This window comes from Erythrolamprus reginae, chromosome 1 (genome assembly GCF_031021105.1).
Source record: "Erythrolamprus reginae isolate rEryReg1 chromosome 1, rEryReg1.hap1, whole genome shotgun sequence".
Lineage (NCBI taxonomy): Eukaryota > Metazoa > Chordata > Lepidosauria > Squamata > Dipsadidae > Erythrolamprus > Erythrolamprus reginae.
The window spans coordinates 88,058,215-88,074,574 of NC_091950.1; the positions used below are offsets into that span (position 1 = coordinate 88,058,215).

Genomic DNA, 16,360 nt, shown 5'->3' on the forward strand with positions numbered 1-16,360 from the left:
AAAGTTTATAATGCCAAGTATATACAGTTCTGACAATTTTGGACAGTACGGTACTATGCTTCATCAATATCCTGAAAAATCAAGCAATTTTGGAGCTTCTATAATGTAGCTGGGATGGATATTCAAACTCATTATTGGTAGAGAAGACACACTACATTGCTCTCCTAATACCCTAGAACAGTGATGGCGAACCTATTGCATGGGTGCCACAGGTTGCACGCGAAGCCATATCTGCTGGCATATGAGCTGTTACCCTAGTTCAATTCCAATGTGCATGTGTATGCCGGCAAGCTGATTTTTGGCTCACCTGGAGGCTCTGAGAGGGCATTTTTGGCTTCCAAAGAGTTTCTTGGGGGGCATGGGGGTGGGCATTTTTGCCTCTGGAGCCTGGAGAGAGCGAAAAATGGGCCTACTGGGCCCACCAGAGGTTGGGAAGTGGCCTGTTTTAGGCCTCCAGAGGGCCTCCGAGAGGAGGGAGAGGCCATTTTCAACATCCCCAGGCATTGAATTATAGATGTGGGCACTCGCTCATACGCAATAGCACACAAGGAAAGTGCAGTAGAGCTTTCGGCACTTGAGGGAAAAAAAGGTTTGCCGTCACTGCCCTAGAAGAACTGTAACATTTTACCCTGAAGGGTAAGTTCCAATTGTATACCGAAGAAATAGTATTTGACTATTATTTTCTTATACAGGTCATAAGCAATTTTGTGGGAATCAATTTTGTACATACAATTCTACCTACAATAAAAAAAACTTACTTTGTGATACTATGCCCAAAGTTGCACAAAACTTCAAAAGGTCTATTTTTGGGTCAACATGAAATGGGTTGCACCAGTGGTGGGTTGCTGCTGGTTCAGACCAGTATGCCCAGGCCAGGGGTAGGCAAACTTGGCTCTTAGGAACTTCAACTCCCAGAATTCCTGAGCCAATCATGCTAGCTCAGGAATTCTGGGAGTTGAAGTCCACATGTCATAGAAGAGCCAACTTTGCCAACCCTTCGCCCAGACCACTGGCAGAGATTTTTACCCGCTCACTGAGCTGGCAGTGATGGCCAACTGTCCACGCCCCTGAACCGCAGCTGGCAAAGAACCCACTATGCATGTAAAATGCGCACTTCCATCGCGATATGAACGGGCAGGGCAGGTAAGTGGAACCCACTGGAGGGTTGCACTGCTGAACAGTGTTAATTCCATTGGTTAATTCCTTGGAATCAATTTTCTTTGGCTCAATGGGAAAGATTATGTCCTGAAGTTGTTTGGAATCTATCCTCTTGCAGTGTTGAATATGGAAGCCACACCATATTATATAAATAATGAAAGTGACTTTTATTGGCACTTTTATATATTAGGAGGGAAAAATATAAACAGAGTTTTTGACATTTAAGAGTTTATATTAAGCATTTCTTATCATGACCTAGATATGTTTTGTGCTAATAAATCTATTTTCGTTGTTCAATGCAAATAACTTTTCAGTCTTAATTACATCCCCTGTGGTTTCAGAATAATGGATCAAATCCCTAAAAGAAACAGCTTTCATACATGAACTTTGTAAAAAGCGTTGAAATAATTCCTTCAGGATAATTTACAATAAACACATCTGTAATTGGATTCTTAGCTGCAAATTTTAAAATTGAATTCTATACGTATGTGCGGTCTTAAATTCAGTTCTAGAGTATCTGATGTTATGATTAGGATTTCAAACTTTCATGTTTATGCTTGTTTACTTACATCATCCCAGTAATTACAATGCAGGTGTAGTGGTGGGATTCTGTGGGCGTGGCTTGGTGGGCGTGGCAGGGGAAGGATCCTGTAAAATCTCCATTCCCTACCACTCCAGGGGAAGGTTACTACAAACGCCCCATTTCTTCCTAATCAGCTGGGAGCGGGGCCAATAGAGGTGGTATTTACTGGTTCTCCAAACTATTCAAAATTTCTGCTACCGGTTCTCCTGAACTGGTCAAAACCTGCTGAATCCCACCTCTGTGCAGATGGGACTAACATACTAAACAGTTTAATAAAGAACTTCCAGGTTTTTTATTTGGACAGTAAAATTTTCAGTTCTAGCAACATAATACAGATAGCGCTCAGGTTTTGGGCATAATTTGTAGTGGTCAAATACAGATAGTGCTCAAGTTTTGACCATAGTGCTCAAGTTTTGATCATAAGCTGGTCCAGGTCCTCAGAGAGGGGCGGCATACATGTCTAATAAATAATAATAATAATAATTGAGCCAAACATTTCTGTTGCTAACAAGACAGTTACCGTAAATTAGTTTTACCCCCATATTATAATCTTTCTTGCCATAGTTGTTAAGTGAATCACTAGTACTTGGTAACTGAGCAAAGTTTTATAATTCTAAACTACTTGAACCAAAACAAATATCTTCATACATATACATGAATAGAATATTCTCAGTTTTTTAAAAAAGTATTTATTCCTTACTATGAAGAAATCTGGGGGGAAATCAAGCAGTGTTTTATATATAAAAATAAAGGGAACACTGCTTGGTTTTTATAGGGGGACATGATCGAAACATTTCAATATGTTAAAGGGTTAAATAAGGTTCAGGAGAGAAGTGTTTTTAATAGGAAAGTGAACACAAGAACAAGGGGACACAATCTGAAGTTAGTTGGGGGAAAGATCAAAAGCAACATGAGAAAATATTTTACTGAAAGAGTAGTAGATCCTTGGAACAAACATCCAGCAGACGTGGTTGGTAAATCCACAGTAACTGAATTTAAACATGCCTGGGATAAACATACTGTATATCCATTGTAAGATAAAATACAGGAAATAGTATAAGGGCAGACTAGATGGACCATGAGGTCTTTTTCTGCCGTCAGTCTTCTATGTTTCTGTGTTTCTTTATTATATATCATGTTCTTGAATATAACTCCAAGTAAATCAAACTTCTGTGAAATCAAACTGTCCACTTATGAAGCAACACTGATTGACAATCAATTTCATTTTGTTGTTAGCACATTCAACTTTGTACAGAACAAAGTATTCAATGAGAATATTTCATTCATTCGGATCTAGGATGTGTTATTTGAGTGTTCCCTTTATTTTTTGAGCAATGTATATGTATGTATGTATGTATGTATGTATGTATGTATGTATGTATGTATGTATGTGTGTATATATATATACACATATATATATATGAGATGGGATGTTTTTATATGGATAAGGCGACTTATAATTAACCTCAATGCTCTGAAACAGAAGCATTTCTACTAGTGTTCAGCACAATGAATAAAAGAGACATTGGATCCGTGCGTTATTTATTAATAATTGATAAATACAAGGAAAATAGCAACAACTCGTCAAAATTATATCTTGAAAAGATGTTTTTAAAAAGCTTATTCACATTCATTTTGTATAATCAACAAACCAGTGTCTGGAAAAAAAAAGGACTAAAAACCCAATTCTATTGCATTTTCACTATTCTTACTTGTAAACGAGTAATACTAGACAAAATCACACCACTGTACAGGTTCATGTGCTATGGATTTCTTGTAGGTGATCTTTATGCATCACTGTAAAAGTAATTTATTAATAAAAGTGATCTGTCTTCATGTATCTTTCCCAAAAATCTTTCCCTAATTTATTCTGCGTCTCTTGCTGCATCAGCAACATGTACAATAGAATCTGAGCTGAAACATTCCTTGTGAAGACCTTCAAATTATGCTTTATACTAAAATATTCTGCTTTTTCAGCTTACTACAGCCCTTAGAAGTTAGGTAATTACTAGCATTTGAATGCACCACACTGATCGTATATCAAACATTAGTGAAAATTAGGACACTTCAAATCCTGCTAGAGATAGTAACTTAGCTTTCATTTACAATCTCTCCAAAGCCCAATGGGGGGAAAAAGTACAAGAATTTCGCTTTCATGTTATAATTTTTAAAACTTTTTTGACTTGCAAGCTTCTGTTAAACAGTCCCATAACCATCAGAAACAATTTGATGGTAACAGAAGTTATCCTGTATTAAGGGATTCTTAAGGCAACTCTTACGGACCTGATGAGTACGGTATCTACGTATAGTGGCTTTTCAGAACATAATGATGTCTAAATATGTCCACTTAAGAGTTAAACTGATTTCCCGGAAGCTTAAAATTGAGTCATAATTATTTGTAACCAAGTTGATATTTGTTCAAAGTGGTTGCTTTTGAGTCTAGTTTAACATCTTGCAATAAGCATGTATTTTTTCTGAAACCCGTTTGCATTTCTTAGATGCATACTCAAAACCCACAGGGAATACTTGGTGTTATTTAATATTAGGGTTGATTATGTTTGTTAAGATCCACTGGACTTTGTAATTTTGGGTAAAGCAGACATAGGCTCATATTTTAGCTTCTACGTGACAATGATTCAGTTCTCTAAGAGATAGTGAGCTCACATATGCATCATTTGAGATGACGTGCGTGGACCTGAATGGCAGAACTCTCCACTCCTTCACTGAAATGAATACAGTATGCAAGAAGCAATTCTGCTCTAAATTATTACTGTCCTAAATATAAAGAACGGTTTGCACAAAAAAAATATTTGGTCACAGGAGTTCTGTTTGCAGTCTAAGCGATTGTTGAAATCCACGGATGCCTGAATCTACCTGATGCCTTCCAAAAGTGCTATAAATACAGTTTGGACACCTCTCAGGCAATATTTTAGAAATCCCAAAACCCAAAGATGACATTATGTTGGGAAAACGGTCAATTTCACACCTTCAGAATTAGGATCTAAAATGGCTCAATAAGCCAGTGGAGATTCCTACTTTTATTACAACTGTTTTCAAAACCTCTTTGAAATTCATGGAAAGCTTATACGGATTTCTGTAATGGCTTACTGAAGTGTTAGATGGGTGGTTAACAAGCAGCCTGTCTGATGATCAGGCTCAAACGATCTCTGCAAATAAAAAGATCAGCAGTTGCAGACTTGCAATGCCAATATAAGAGTGCTCGGATCAGCTTCGCAGTAGTACCAGACTTTGGCAGACTTCTTTGGTAGTCTTCTATTTACAATCCCAGCTTCACACAACCAAAGAAAGATGCTCAAGTAAGTATCAGTACAAGCAAAATAGCAACCTAAACATTGTGTGTGGGTGTGCATGGACAGATAAATGTCATTTTATTGACTGAATGAAATAGGCAGCTGGTTGCTATTCAGTGCTTTAGGACAGTGTTTCCCAACCTTGGCAACTTGAAGATATCTGGACTTCAACTCCCAGAATTCCCCAGCCAGCATTCGCTGGCTGGGGAATTCTGGGAGTTGAAGTCCAGATATCTTCAAGTTGTCAAGGTTGGGAAACACTGCTTTAGGACAAGCTAGACAGGTATATAGAAATGCTCTGATTTCCTCTGAAGCTTAAAAGTTGACATTCTCAAAATGTGTTGAATAAGGAAAGGAAATAAATGTGATGGAATTTCAAGGGAAACACCTGACTGCTGACGGGTGTTTTTTTGGGTGTGTATGTGTGTGTGATTGAATGAAGGGGGGCATCAACAGAAATTCCCATTGAGAAATTTCTGGAATGAAGTTTGGAATAAGAAACACATGTATTGTACAGTAAAATTCAGTTGCTCTTCCTGTGCCACCACAATTTTTCTGAACGATTTTATGAGCAAGGCTAAACTATGTTATAATAGTTATAGAACCTATTTGACAATTCCATGTGTATGTTCAATTGAGATGTACTTTTCGTTCCCACAAGTTGGCTTCTTCGTTGTGGCCTGGGAGAATTAATAGCATGTATTTTTAATTTCATATTGCAACTTGCATGCATATATACATTTTTTAAAAAAATAAAATGGTCCCAACGATTTATTTAAAAAAGGTTTCAGAACAAAAAAGGAAGCCAGGGTTTTTTGTTTTTAAAAACCAAGATTTCATTACAATTTTTTGTTGTTTGATATTATTTTGTTTCTCATTGTTGTTTGATATTATTTTGTTTGGTATAAATGATAAAAACTCACTTGAAAGCTTGAAAGGATATTCGGCATACTTTAAGGAAGGGGAAAGACCTAGAAATAGATGACATAGCTTAATAAGAAATGAGATTTTTTTTTTACACAAAGGATCCCAGTATATGCCTATGGTACCCCAAATCCCCCCCCCCCAAAAAACCCTGTGTGTGGTTCTTTGCTGATCTGGCAAGCAGCATATAGGCTGTTCGGCAAGTATGACAACTAGAATTGGAAAGAAAGAAAAAAACATAACACAAACCTGCCCCGAGTCTTTGGAGAGGGGCGGCATACAAATCTAATAAATTCAAATTCAAAGTGCAAGACATTATTTGCTTGATTTTTCCCCCTCTTTAAATAAGATGACATTCTTTCCTCCCAATTGTTCTCCTACAAGTGGCCTCGAGCTAATAAGAGCTGATAGTTTTCTGTTATGGCGTCACTCTCACTTGTCCGGCTGGATTTATCATCATACTGCTTAACAGTGGATGAATCCTCAGCATTCTTGGTTGGTGCAAGGTGGAACCCCGGGCTGAGCAACCTGTGCTGCTGGTGACAACGACGGCATCTTTTCTACAGACTGTTCTTTGAAAGAGATGCAACTGACTGCAGTCAAATGGTAGAAAACCCACCAGTGAAGAGACCTTTTTTTTTTTTACAAAGAAGAATCCAGTAATGCCCAGCATAGCGGTTGTTTGAGGGGAAGGTAGTTTCTCCCTCTTTTATTTGCTAAATTCAAGAAAATGTCCGCAGGTGGTCAGCTGAAAAGTTGCTAGATATAAAACTGATGGGAAGCTAATTCGTCCATAAAAGGCTGCACCAGGTTATCCGTGGCAAAATAGAAAACTAGCCCAAATGTGATAGAAATTGGAAGAGCTGGTAAGGCCTTCTTAAAAATGGCAAGTAGCAAGAGGGTAAGGCACAGGCCCTAGGAATAAAGAGAGAGAGAAAGAAGGGGGGGGGGGGAACACACACGCACAAGTTACACAGTATGCAAGAACTCTTATCTCAAAGTGAGCGGTGGGTTGCTCCCGGTTTGGACCAGTTCTTGAGGACTAGTAGCAGAAATTTACAACCATTGTAATGACCGGAGGTCTACAGAGGTCTACGCTCCCGAACCAGTCCTCTGGTCACTGTGGCTTGCAAAAAAACCTTCTCTGCACATGCGGAAAGCAGGGGGTGGGCTGCTAGCCAGAACGCCTAATTGGGCTCGCCTCTGTGGCTCTGGAGGTACCATGAGTTTGAGCGGAATTATGCTTATGCGCTCGTGCAGGTAGCAAAATCACGCATGGAGACGCAGGTGCGCCCGTGTTCCGGTGAGGGTTTTTTTTTGCTTCTGTGCATATGATTTTCCATGATTTTGCTACCTGCAAGGGCGCAGAAGCATAATTCCGCTCAAACTCATGGTACCTCCAGAGCCACGGAGGCAAGCCCAATTAGGTGTTCCGGGTAGCAGCCCACCCCTGGCGCAAAGGGTCATTTCCGGGTGTTCTGCACGATATGACGGGTGTGTGCAAAACATGCCTTTCTGTCCCTATGTGGTAAGTGGAACCAGCCCCTGTTCAAAGTATTAGGTAGATGACTGCTTCCAGAAACAGCAATCTACCCTGGATGTCCTTCAGAGATAAACTAACTGCCAACAAGGGATTGCTCATAAACTAGGTGAGAAAATGGAGAAATTGCCACTGAAAATTACAACGAGGCAGATTTTTTTTTAACCAGATTCCCATTCTGTCACTTCCGTCACTGTGCTGAGTAGCAGAGACTGTTTACAAGGCATCTGGAGAGAAAAAGGAGTCTTTAGTGGGTAGAAAACTTTTTTTCCCCCCAATCAACAAGAGATGCCTAAATTCACTGTAAGAAATTCCATGATAATGGGGGAAAAGACTCTTCCTCTAAACACCAGGAGCAACCCACCAAGCATTTTACAAAAATGGATGGTTAGTTTCTATCATACTGTAAGCCAGGGGTCATCTGCATGTATGTCAATATGTCAGGCACAGCTGTAGGTGTGATGTATACAACTAAGTTAAAAAGACAAGAGGGTTAAAATCAGGGTGGATAAAAATCAATGATTTTTTAAAAATTGAATTTTTGAAAATTGAATTTTATTTTTTTTAAATCAAATTTATTTTAATAAAATGCTTTTGGAATAAAAAAATAAAAAAATCTAAAAATAACTTTCTATTTAAGATGCATAAATAATTAATTTATTCAGCATGAAATGGAACTTAGTTATGTAGCATGAGGCTGTATATTATGCAACATTGTGATTGTCAGTAAGTCAACAGTGGGTTAGAGGAGTAGCAGAGATGATTTAAACCGAGTTGATTTAAATCAAATCCATCCTGGTTTAAATCATACCTACTATTGTGAGTTTTTTTACCACCCCATTTATAGACATTTCTGCTACAAGCAGACAACTAGTAACCACATTTTCATTAAGAGTAGAATAGTTTATCGTGGAAGCAAGAGTTTTAGTAACTTCAGACAGCTCTTGCTGATGCAGAATATTAGGCTCCTTCTATGAAATTCCATTTTTATTGAAAATAATTTGGCAATTCCAAATGCACAGGATTTAGCTACCTTTGTCCATCCTCCTAAGCAAATACGTAGTGGAATTCTTGTGCTTTCCCTTGGAACCTACATATCCTATACCAGTGTTTCCCAACCTTGGCAACTTGAGGATATTTGGACTTCAACTCCCAGAATTCCCCAGCCAGCGAATGCTGGCTGGGGAATTCTGGAAGTTGAAGTCTAAATATCCTCAAGTTGCCAGGGTTGGGAAACACTGTCCTATACCACTGATGTGCCTAAGCTTTTTTTATGGCTTCCTTTATTAGGAAAACACCATTATCTCACGTCAGAATAGTAAAACACACACACACACACACACCTGTTTAAACTTATTATTGCCTAATGCCTTTCAAGAAATTCCTGACAGAAAGGCCTAATGCCTTTCAAGAAACATGTTATAAGCCGCCCTGAGTCTAAGAAGAAGGGCGGCATAAAAATCGAATAAATAAATAAATTCCTGGCAGAAACACCTGATGATGTTAAAAAAATTATGACCAACTCTGAGCATCGGTACATTGTTCCTGGTTCTACAATTCTGCCTCACTGGGAGGTCTTTTATGGTGATACACATACGTCTGTTCCAGTGACTTTGCTTTTTAAAAAGAATAAGAAAGGGAAATGTTATTTCTCTATCCCTCCTTCTCCGAGTTAGCCTTCCGATTTTCACTTTCAAGTCTGGGCATCATTCCAATCCAGCAACCAGCAATCTTTCTAGAGTTTATTCAACCTCTTATTAGAGAATGGCATTTTTCTAGTCAGAACTGGCAAGGATTTTCCTTTTTTTTTTTCTTGTGAAAGTGGAGATAAAATATAGAAACTATTATTCACCTGTCAAATTTCAGAGAGATGAGAGGAATTATCAGATATCCGTGCTGATAATGCTGTATACAGTGGTCCCTTGACTTTTGCGGGTCCGACTTTTGCGGAAAGCCTACACCACGGGTTTTCAATAAATAAATAAATAAATAAATAACATTTTTGAAAACCCATGGTATACCCATGGTATTTTTTTTATTTTTAACATTTATTTAAAGAAGCCGTCTTTAAATAAAAGCTCCACTTCAGCCCCAGCTTCCCGATCCTACCCCTTTAATTCTCGGAGCGTTAGTACGCTCCACTTGAAGCCAAGCCTTACTGCCTCCCACCGCCGCCGCCAATTTTGCTGTGGGCAATTTTGCCGCCGCCAGGCCATCTCAGCTGCTCGGTGGCCCAAGCATTCCTGCTACTGCCGCCGCCTCCGATTTCGCCACCGCCAAGGCCCTCAGCTGTGTGGTGGCCCATGCAACCCCAGCCGCTGTCGCCACCGCTGATCTCACTGCCGCAGGGCCCCTTAACTGTTTGGCAGCTCATGGGACCCCTGCCACCGCCGCAGATCTTGCTGCCGCCGGGCCTCTCAGCTGTCTGGTGGCCCATGTGTCTTCCGTCAGCTGCCGTGGAGGCAGGAGGCGCAATCCAGGCAGTGGTGGCCAACAGAAGACACGTGCGCCGCCAGACAGCTGAGAGACCCGGTGGCGGCAAGATCTGCGGCAGCAGCAGGGGGTCCCATGAGCCGCCAAACAGCTGAGGGGCCCTGCAGTGTCGAGATTGGCGGTGGCAGTGGCGGCTGGGGTCACGTGGACCGCCACATAGCTGAGGGCCTCGGCAGTGGTGAAATTGGCAGCAGCAGCAGTAGCAGGAACGCGTGGGCCGCCGAGCAGCTGAGATGAGCGGCATCTTCTCCAGCCTCTGCCGCCACAACCTGTGCCCCAGAGCGCAGCAAAGCCCCCAATTGCTGCCCCTGCAAGTTCTGGAGGGTAAGTAAAACCAGGAATGGAGGAGGTAAGAGGAGGAAGAAAGGAAGAAAGGAAGCGTCTCTACTTTGAGGAAATTTCACTTTCGTGGGCGGTCTTGGAATGTATCCCCCACGAAACTCAAGGGACCACTGTAATTCATTAAAAAAAAAGAGAAGAAAAGAAAAACCTGTAAGGAACCCCCCCCCTGAAATTGTCCAGTTGATACCTTTTAACAATTCCTAAGGTAAAAGCATTATTACATCATTTAACTTCTTACGGCATCAAACAAGAAAAGGAATATACTCACAATTAAAATGGCTACAAAACAGGCTAAGGTTGTGTTCCAGTCTCCACTGGCTGTTGCTGAAGCTTTGCCAACTAAAACACTGTAGAAAATGAAATCTCCTAAGCCAAGCTTAACTCCTCCTGCCAAAGGGGAAAAATAAACCCCTGCTGGTTAGAAATTAAAACCATTGTATGCAGCAATTTATGTGTTGTCACGGTACATTTATTAAGACCAAGAAGAAATGGAACATTTAAAAGTGTGGTATGGTTTTTTTTTCCTTTTCCTTTTTTCTTTTGCTGTCAACTCATTTTGAGATGTTTTCTGCATGTTTGTATCTAAATAAACCTCAAGAAATATTTTTAGCTAGCAGATTTCAAATGGATTAATGAAGCAAAATAATCTGGAAAGTAAACTAAGATATAAATAAACCTTTTGGCTCTGAAACCTCTATTTTGTCTCCAGCCAGCAAAGTGTGCGAAAGAAGAAGCAATGAACACTGTTGGCAAAAAGCTTATTTTCATAGTTTGTCTTAAGAAGCTGAGATTCAACTTGTCTGTCAAGGACAACTGACTAGGAACCATATTTTAAAATACGGTGCTAATCAGTTGTGTGCCAACAAGTGTTTAAGAACTGGCTCTGCCAATTCCAGTGCCACCTTCATATCACTAGTCACAGAACAACTGATTTGTTTGCACAACAGGCATCACAGCTCAAGATTTGCTTCAACCAGCATCCAAAATTCCTGAAAATATAACAATTGGGTCTCAACACCTGCTATGAACAGGCTCCGGCTTGTTGTTGATTATTATTGAACCCAAATGGAAAAACAGTTGCTCAGAAGCAGACAATGCAACTACAGTGGCGCCTCTACTTAAGAACTTAATTCGTTCCGTGACCAGGTCTTCAGTAGAAACGTTCTTAAGAAAAAGCAATTTTTCCCATAGGAATCAATGTAAAAGCAAATAATGCGTGCAAACCCATTAGGAAAGAAATAAAACCTCGGAATTTGGGTGGGAGGAGGAGGAGGAAGAAGAGGAGGAGGAGAGTCGCTGCCGAAGGAAGAAGGTGAGGTGAGGGGAATCAAAAAAATCCAAAACTTTAAGGCTTAAAAAAAAAGAGGGACTCTGAGGCGGCGAGGAGGAGCACGTGCCTCCAATACACCCGGCGCGAGGCTGCCTCCCATACACTGGCGGCTGCTGCTACTACCTGCTGCCTCTTCCTTCCTAGGCTAAAGGGCTCCCCTCTCTTCTCGCTCACTCGCTTTGTAGCTGGCGCCTTTCCTTTGCTGTGGTGACTCCTCGACTGCCCAGAGCGAAGGGAGCATTTGTTTCCTCTGGGCGCTGGCAGAGGTTTATTCCCTCTCCAAGCACCCAGAGAAAGGAAAATGCTTCGTTCGCTCTGGGCTGCCAAAGCCTCCTTAAGCGCCACCAAAAGGCTCCTGAATTAAAGGGGGAATGGCAGGAAACTGGCCGGGCCTTCGTGACGCTCTCAAATTTCCTGGGAAATTTTTCCGGGCTCAGGTTCTTAAGTAGAAAATGGTTCTTAAAAAGAGGCAAAAAATCTTGAACACCCGGTTCTTATCTAGGAAAGTTCTTAAATAGAGGCGTTCTTAAGTAGAGGTACCATTGTATATTGGACAAATCCTGCTATTATTACTTTTCCTCCCATTACACAAAATACCTAATATGCTTCTAAATGCTGCCTACAAGGTTCCTCTTAATCCTTTTGCCCTTTTGATGCTATCATCAAGAAAATTAGCCTTTGTTAAAGCCAACGAAATGGCATGGAAAGCCGTTTCAGGGTGTGTTTTTTAAAAAAAGTATTACAACTTTATAGTGAAAAACAACTGTTTTTTTGCAGAGGAGAAAAATTAAAAATAGGTAAATTGCACTTTGTACTCAAAATGATAGACTGTCATGTGTAAGACCATATACTTGCCTCAATGTCTCCGACCAAATTCTTATGTTTTAAGATATGTGTGTCTACTGACAGTGCAATTTTATAATTAAAGCTATGTTTACAGGTTACCAACTGATCTATTGCCTTTATTTGTATGATAATGAACAGCTTGGCAGCACTTAGAAGTAAACACTCAATTAGCATAAAACAGAAGGCATCATGATTTTCATCCTAAATTCTTAAGTGCTATCATAATGTTTGGAATTCTAAGGTACATCCTTAATTATCAACATTTACTGCTGCATTCAGACACTGGGCTCGTATTATTACATGCGGCAGACAGAAATATATACATGGTTGGAAAAAAGGAGAAAGCAACATAGATTTAAAACCAGGAATATTTTTGTTGGGCATTCTCGTGGAAAAATATAATAAAGGGAATACATATTTAATTTTGCATGCACTAATTGAAGCTAGAATTGTATTTGCACAATAATGGAAAAGTGAAGAAATCCCTATTAAGGAGAATGTAATAAAAAAACATTGCAATGTGCAGAAATGGACACTTGAAACGCTCAAAATTAAGGAAGAAGAATCTGAATACTTTTTAACATGGCACACACTTTATCAATGGTTAGGTAATAAAAACAGAAGTTAGAAATATGGAAATATAAGAGAAGGACTTTATAAGGAAGGCTTACTAAATTTTATCAGCTAACACTATGATTGGGGATTTTTTTGTAATTTTTATTTTTTCACCAACTTTAGGGTTAACCCTAACCCTTTTTTCTCCCTCTTTCCCTAGTACCTACTTCTCTCCTACCTCTCTCCCCATCCTTTCTACTTCCTCTTCCTCCTTCTTGCAAAAAAAGGAGTACCACATTTCTAAAGATGAAATCTTGAGTGAACTAGGGAATATTCAATTCAATTCAATTCAATTTATTAGATTTGTATGCCACCCCTCTCCGAAGACTCGGGGCGTCTCACAACAATAATAAAAACAATATTCCAGTGAAAATATGCACCAAGACTTGTATCTTTACATGGAAACAATAATCACCTTCTCAACCAATTTTGAAAAGTGAAGCCACACCTGACAACAAAACAATCTACAGCAATTCTAGGATAGTTGTCTGATATTTACTAGAATTGAACTCAGTCATCTTTTCTCAGAATGATACTCGTTGAATATATTCCATAATGATAAATTGTTAGTGCCCTTTAAGACAACTGGTAGAGAACAGGTGAGCTATCTTCTTGAGCTCTCACCAGAATGCTGAAATTAAGATTTAGATTTCTAATAAAACAAAAAACAAATTATGCATAGGAATACTATAGTTGTTTGAGAATCTCAGTCTGTAGACGTCAAGAAAAAGTTTATTGGCACATTTTCTTAGTAGCATATGGTAAAGTAGTTAATACCAGAATGAATACTAAAGCAAAGATTTCTGATAACAATTGCTTGGAAGATCACTGTCAGTCAAAATAGGATACCTATCTTCAACATTGATAGCACCTGTTCTATGTAAAGCTTATTTGCTATAGAACCTAGTGTCTTCCAAAGAGGAAACTCTCATTTTAAGACTGACAACAGATTTCATCTGGTCAAGGATTCAGTATTGAATCTCCCTTGATCTGTTATCAGTGCCAAATGTACTGGTTTATGTCCTTGTCCTTCAGCTCGAAGGTCTAATAAATCAGCACTGCCAATTCCATCACCCCTCTTAGTCAGATGTTCCCAACCCTCATCCCACTGCTGATATCTCATTGAAGCACATCTTACTAGCCTTGTCTGACACGTTAATTTCCCTAAAGCCTTTCTTTTCTTTGCTCCGTTCCCTTCCACAGCCTATATCTGCCTATGTTCTGAAAGTGAAATGTTCAATCTTGGATTTTTATTAACGGTTTGTGCATAGAGTAGTTTGCACATCCTTTGTACCAAGACAAAGATATGAACAAATGAACCAAAAATAGATATAATTACGATGCATAAAATATGCACTAGCAATCTGTTCTTTTTCAAAAGACCAAAGCAATGAATTTCATAAAATTAAAACTTAGCATAAGCCCTAAGAGGACAGGGGGAAAAAAAATCTAAATAGCTCCATCAGTGATTAAAAGGAACTGAGGTAAAAGCAACAGCAGCCCTCTTGGGAACATGATGGCAGAGATCTGTTTAGGCTTGCCAAAATGCAGCTTACCTTACCTCATTATTAAGAGGAATTCTGGCTATAAAGTGGCGAGGGATCGTTAAAATTAACATATTTTCTGTCAGTTTGAAATAATCACACAGATCATTCTGCATTCACAACAGTTTTTGATTAACAAATAAACCCACATTTTTATTAGGCTATGTTGTTGTTGTTGTTGTTAGTCGTGAAGTCATGTCCGACTCATCGTGACCCCATGGACAACGTTCCTCCAGGCGAGGGATAGGCAAAGTTGGCTCTTCTATGACACGTGGACTTCAACTCCCAGAATTCCTGAGCTAGCATGATTGGCTCAGGAATTCTGGGAGTTGAAGTCCACAAGTCAGAGAAGAGCCAACTTTGCCTATCCCTGCTCCAGGCTTTCCTGTCCTCTGCCATCCCCCAGAGTCCATTTAAGCTCACACTGACAGCTTCAGTGACTCCATCCAGCCCCCTCATTCTCTGTCGTCCTCTTCTTCTTTTGACCTCAATCATTTCCAGCATTAGGCTCTTCTCCAGTGAGTCCTTCCTTCTCATTAGATGGTCAAATGAGTACAGTGGTACCTCTAGATACAAGCTGCTCCACATGCGAGTATTTCAAGTTACGAGCTGCGACGCGAGCAAAATTTCTGTTCGACACCCGAGCTCAAATTCGGGATATGAGCCGAGTGTCCACTAGGTGGAGCAAGGATTCCATTTTTTCCAGTTATCTCCGCACGAAAAGCCAAATCTAAATGCATTTGTTCGAGATACGAGATGATCGACATACGAGGTCAGCTCTGGCACGAATTAAACTCGTATGTCAAGGTACCACTGTATTTGAGTTTCATCTTCAGGATCTGCCCTTCTAAAGAACATTCAGGGTTGACCTCCTCTAAAACTGACTGGTTTGCAGTCCAAGGGACTCGCAGGAGTCTTCTCAAGCAACATAGTTCAAAGATCTCAAATCTTTGGCGCCCAGCCTTCCTTATGGTCCAACTTTCATAGCCATACATTATAACTGGGAAAACCATAACCTTAGCCTCATATATTAGGCTATATAATGTTACAAACAGCATTATAGAGGTCAGTTTTCATAACAACGGGGAGAGCAACATTTATTCCAAGATTTGACATGGTTTCCAGGAGAAATTAATCCAGATGGATTATTCACATGTGGGATTAAAGGGTATTCCCTTTTTGTGGCTGTATGAGTAAATGAACTTTTTGCTTTATTCTCACTCCATGAGCAGGACATTTAAATAGTTTGGTTTGCATTTCTTGGTTACTTTACACCAGCAGAATACAAAAGCCCAAGACAATTAAATTTCTTATATCCCTGAAATCCACACAAACCTGCTCACAAAGGTTTCCAAGAAATTCACTCATGTAGTGTTGGTTGAATTCCATTAAGCAAACTCACAAGAAGTGCTTGATATCCCATCAAGAGAAGTTTTCAATTCATTTTAAGAGTGACTTAAATAAGGACCTTTAGGGACATAACGCAGCAAGAGTGCTATATCAAAAGTTAAAAATAACAGCTGCTGCTTCTATAACGATCAGAATTTGGTCAGAAAATTGCATTTTAAAGATGAGACAGGTAACCTGTGGCCCAAGTTCTAAAAACCCTTGAGTCAGTCATTCAATCTTTCTCTCTCTCTCTCTTTGTGATTACTGAGAATACATCTTACTCCT

The 16,360-nt window shown here is 39.7% G+C and overlaps 1 protein-coding gene across 4 annotated transcripts in view; it reads right to left on the bottom strand.

Annotated features, from left to right (window-relative positions):
- Positions 1–5,792: 5,792 nt before the first annotated feature.
- PSEN1 (presenilin 1) overlaps positions 5,793–16,360 on the bottom strand; it is a 45,023-nt gene continuing 34,455 nt past the window's right edge. For 3 of the 4 annotated variants that reach the window (XM_070757961.1, XM_070757989.1, XM_070757970.1), the window contains 2 exons: positions 10,620–10,738; positions 5,793–6,891 (listed from right to left, as the gene is read on the bottom strand). In XM_070757961.1, the coding sequence (XP_070614062.1) occupies positions 6,736–6,891; positions 10,620–10,738 (275 nt within the window). In that variant the 3' untranslated portion in view covers positions 5,793–6,735. Of the gene's footprint in view, positions 6,892–9,373; positions 9,472–10,619; positions 10,739–16,360 lie in introns of those variants that run through there. The other variant, XM_070757979.1, reaches the window with a different exon arrangement.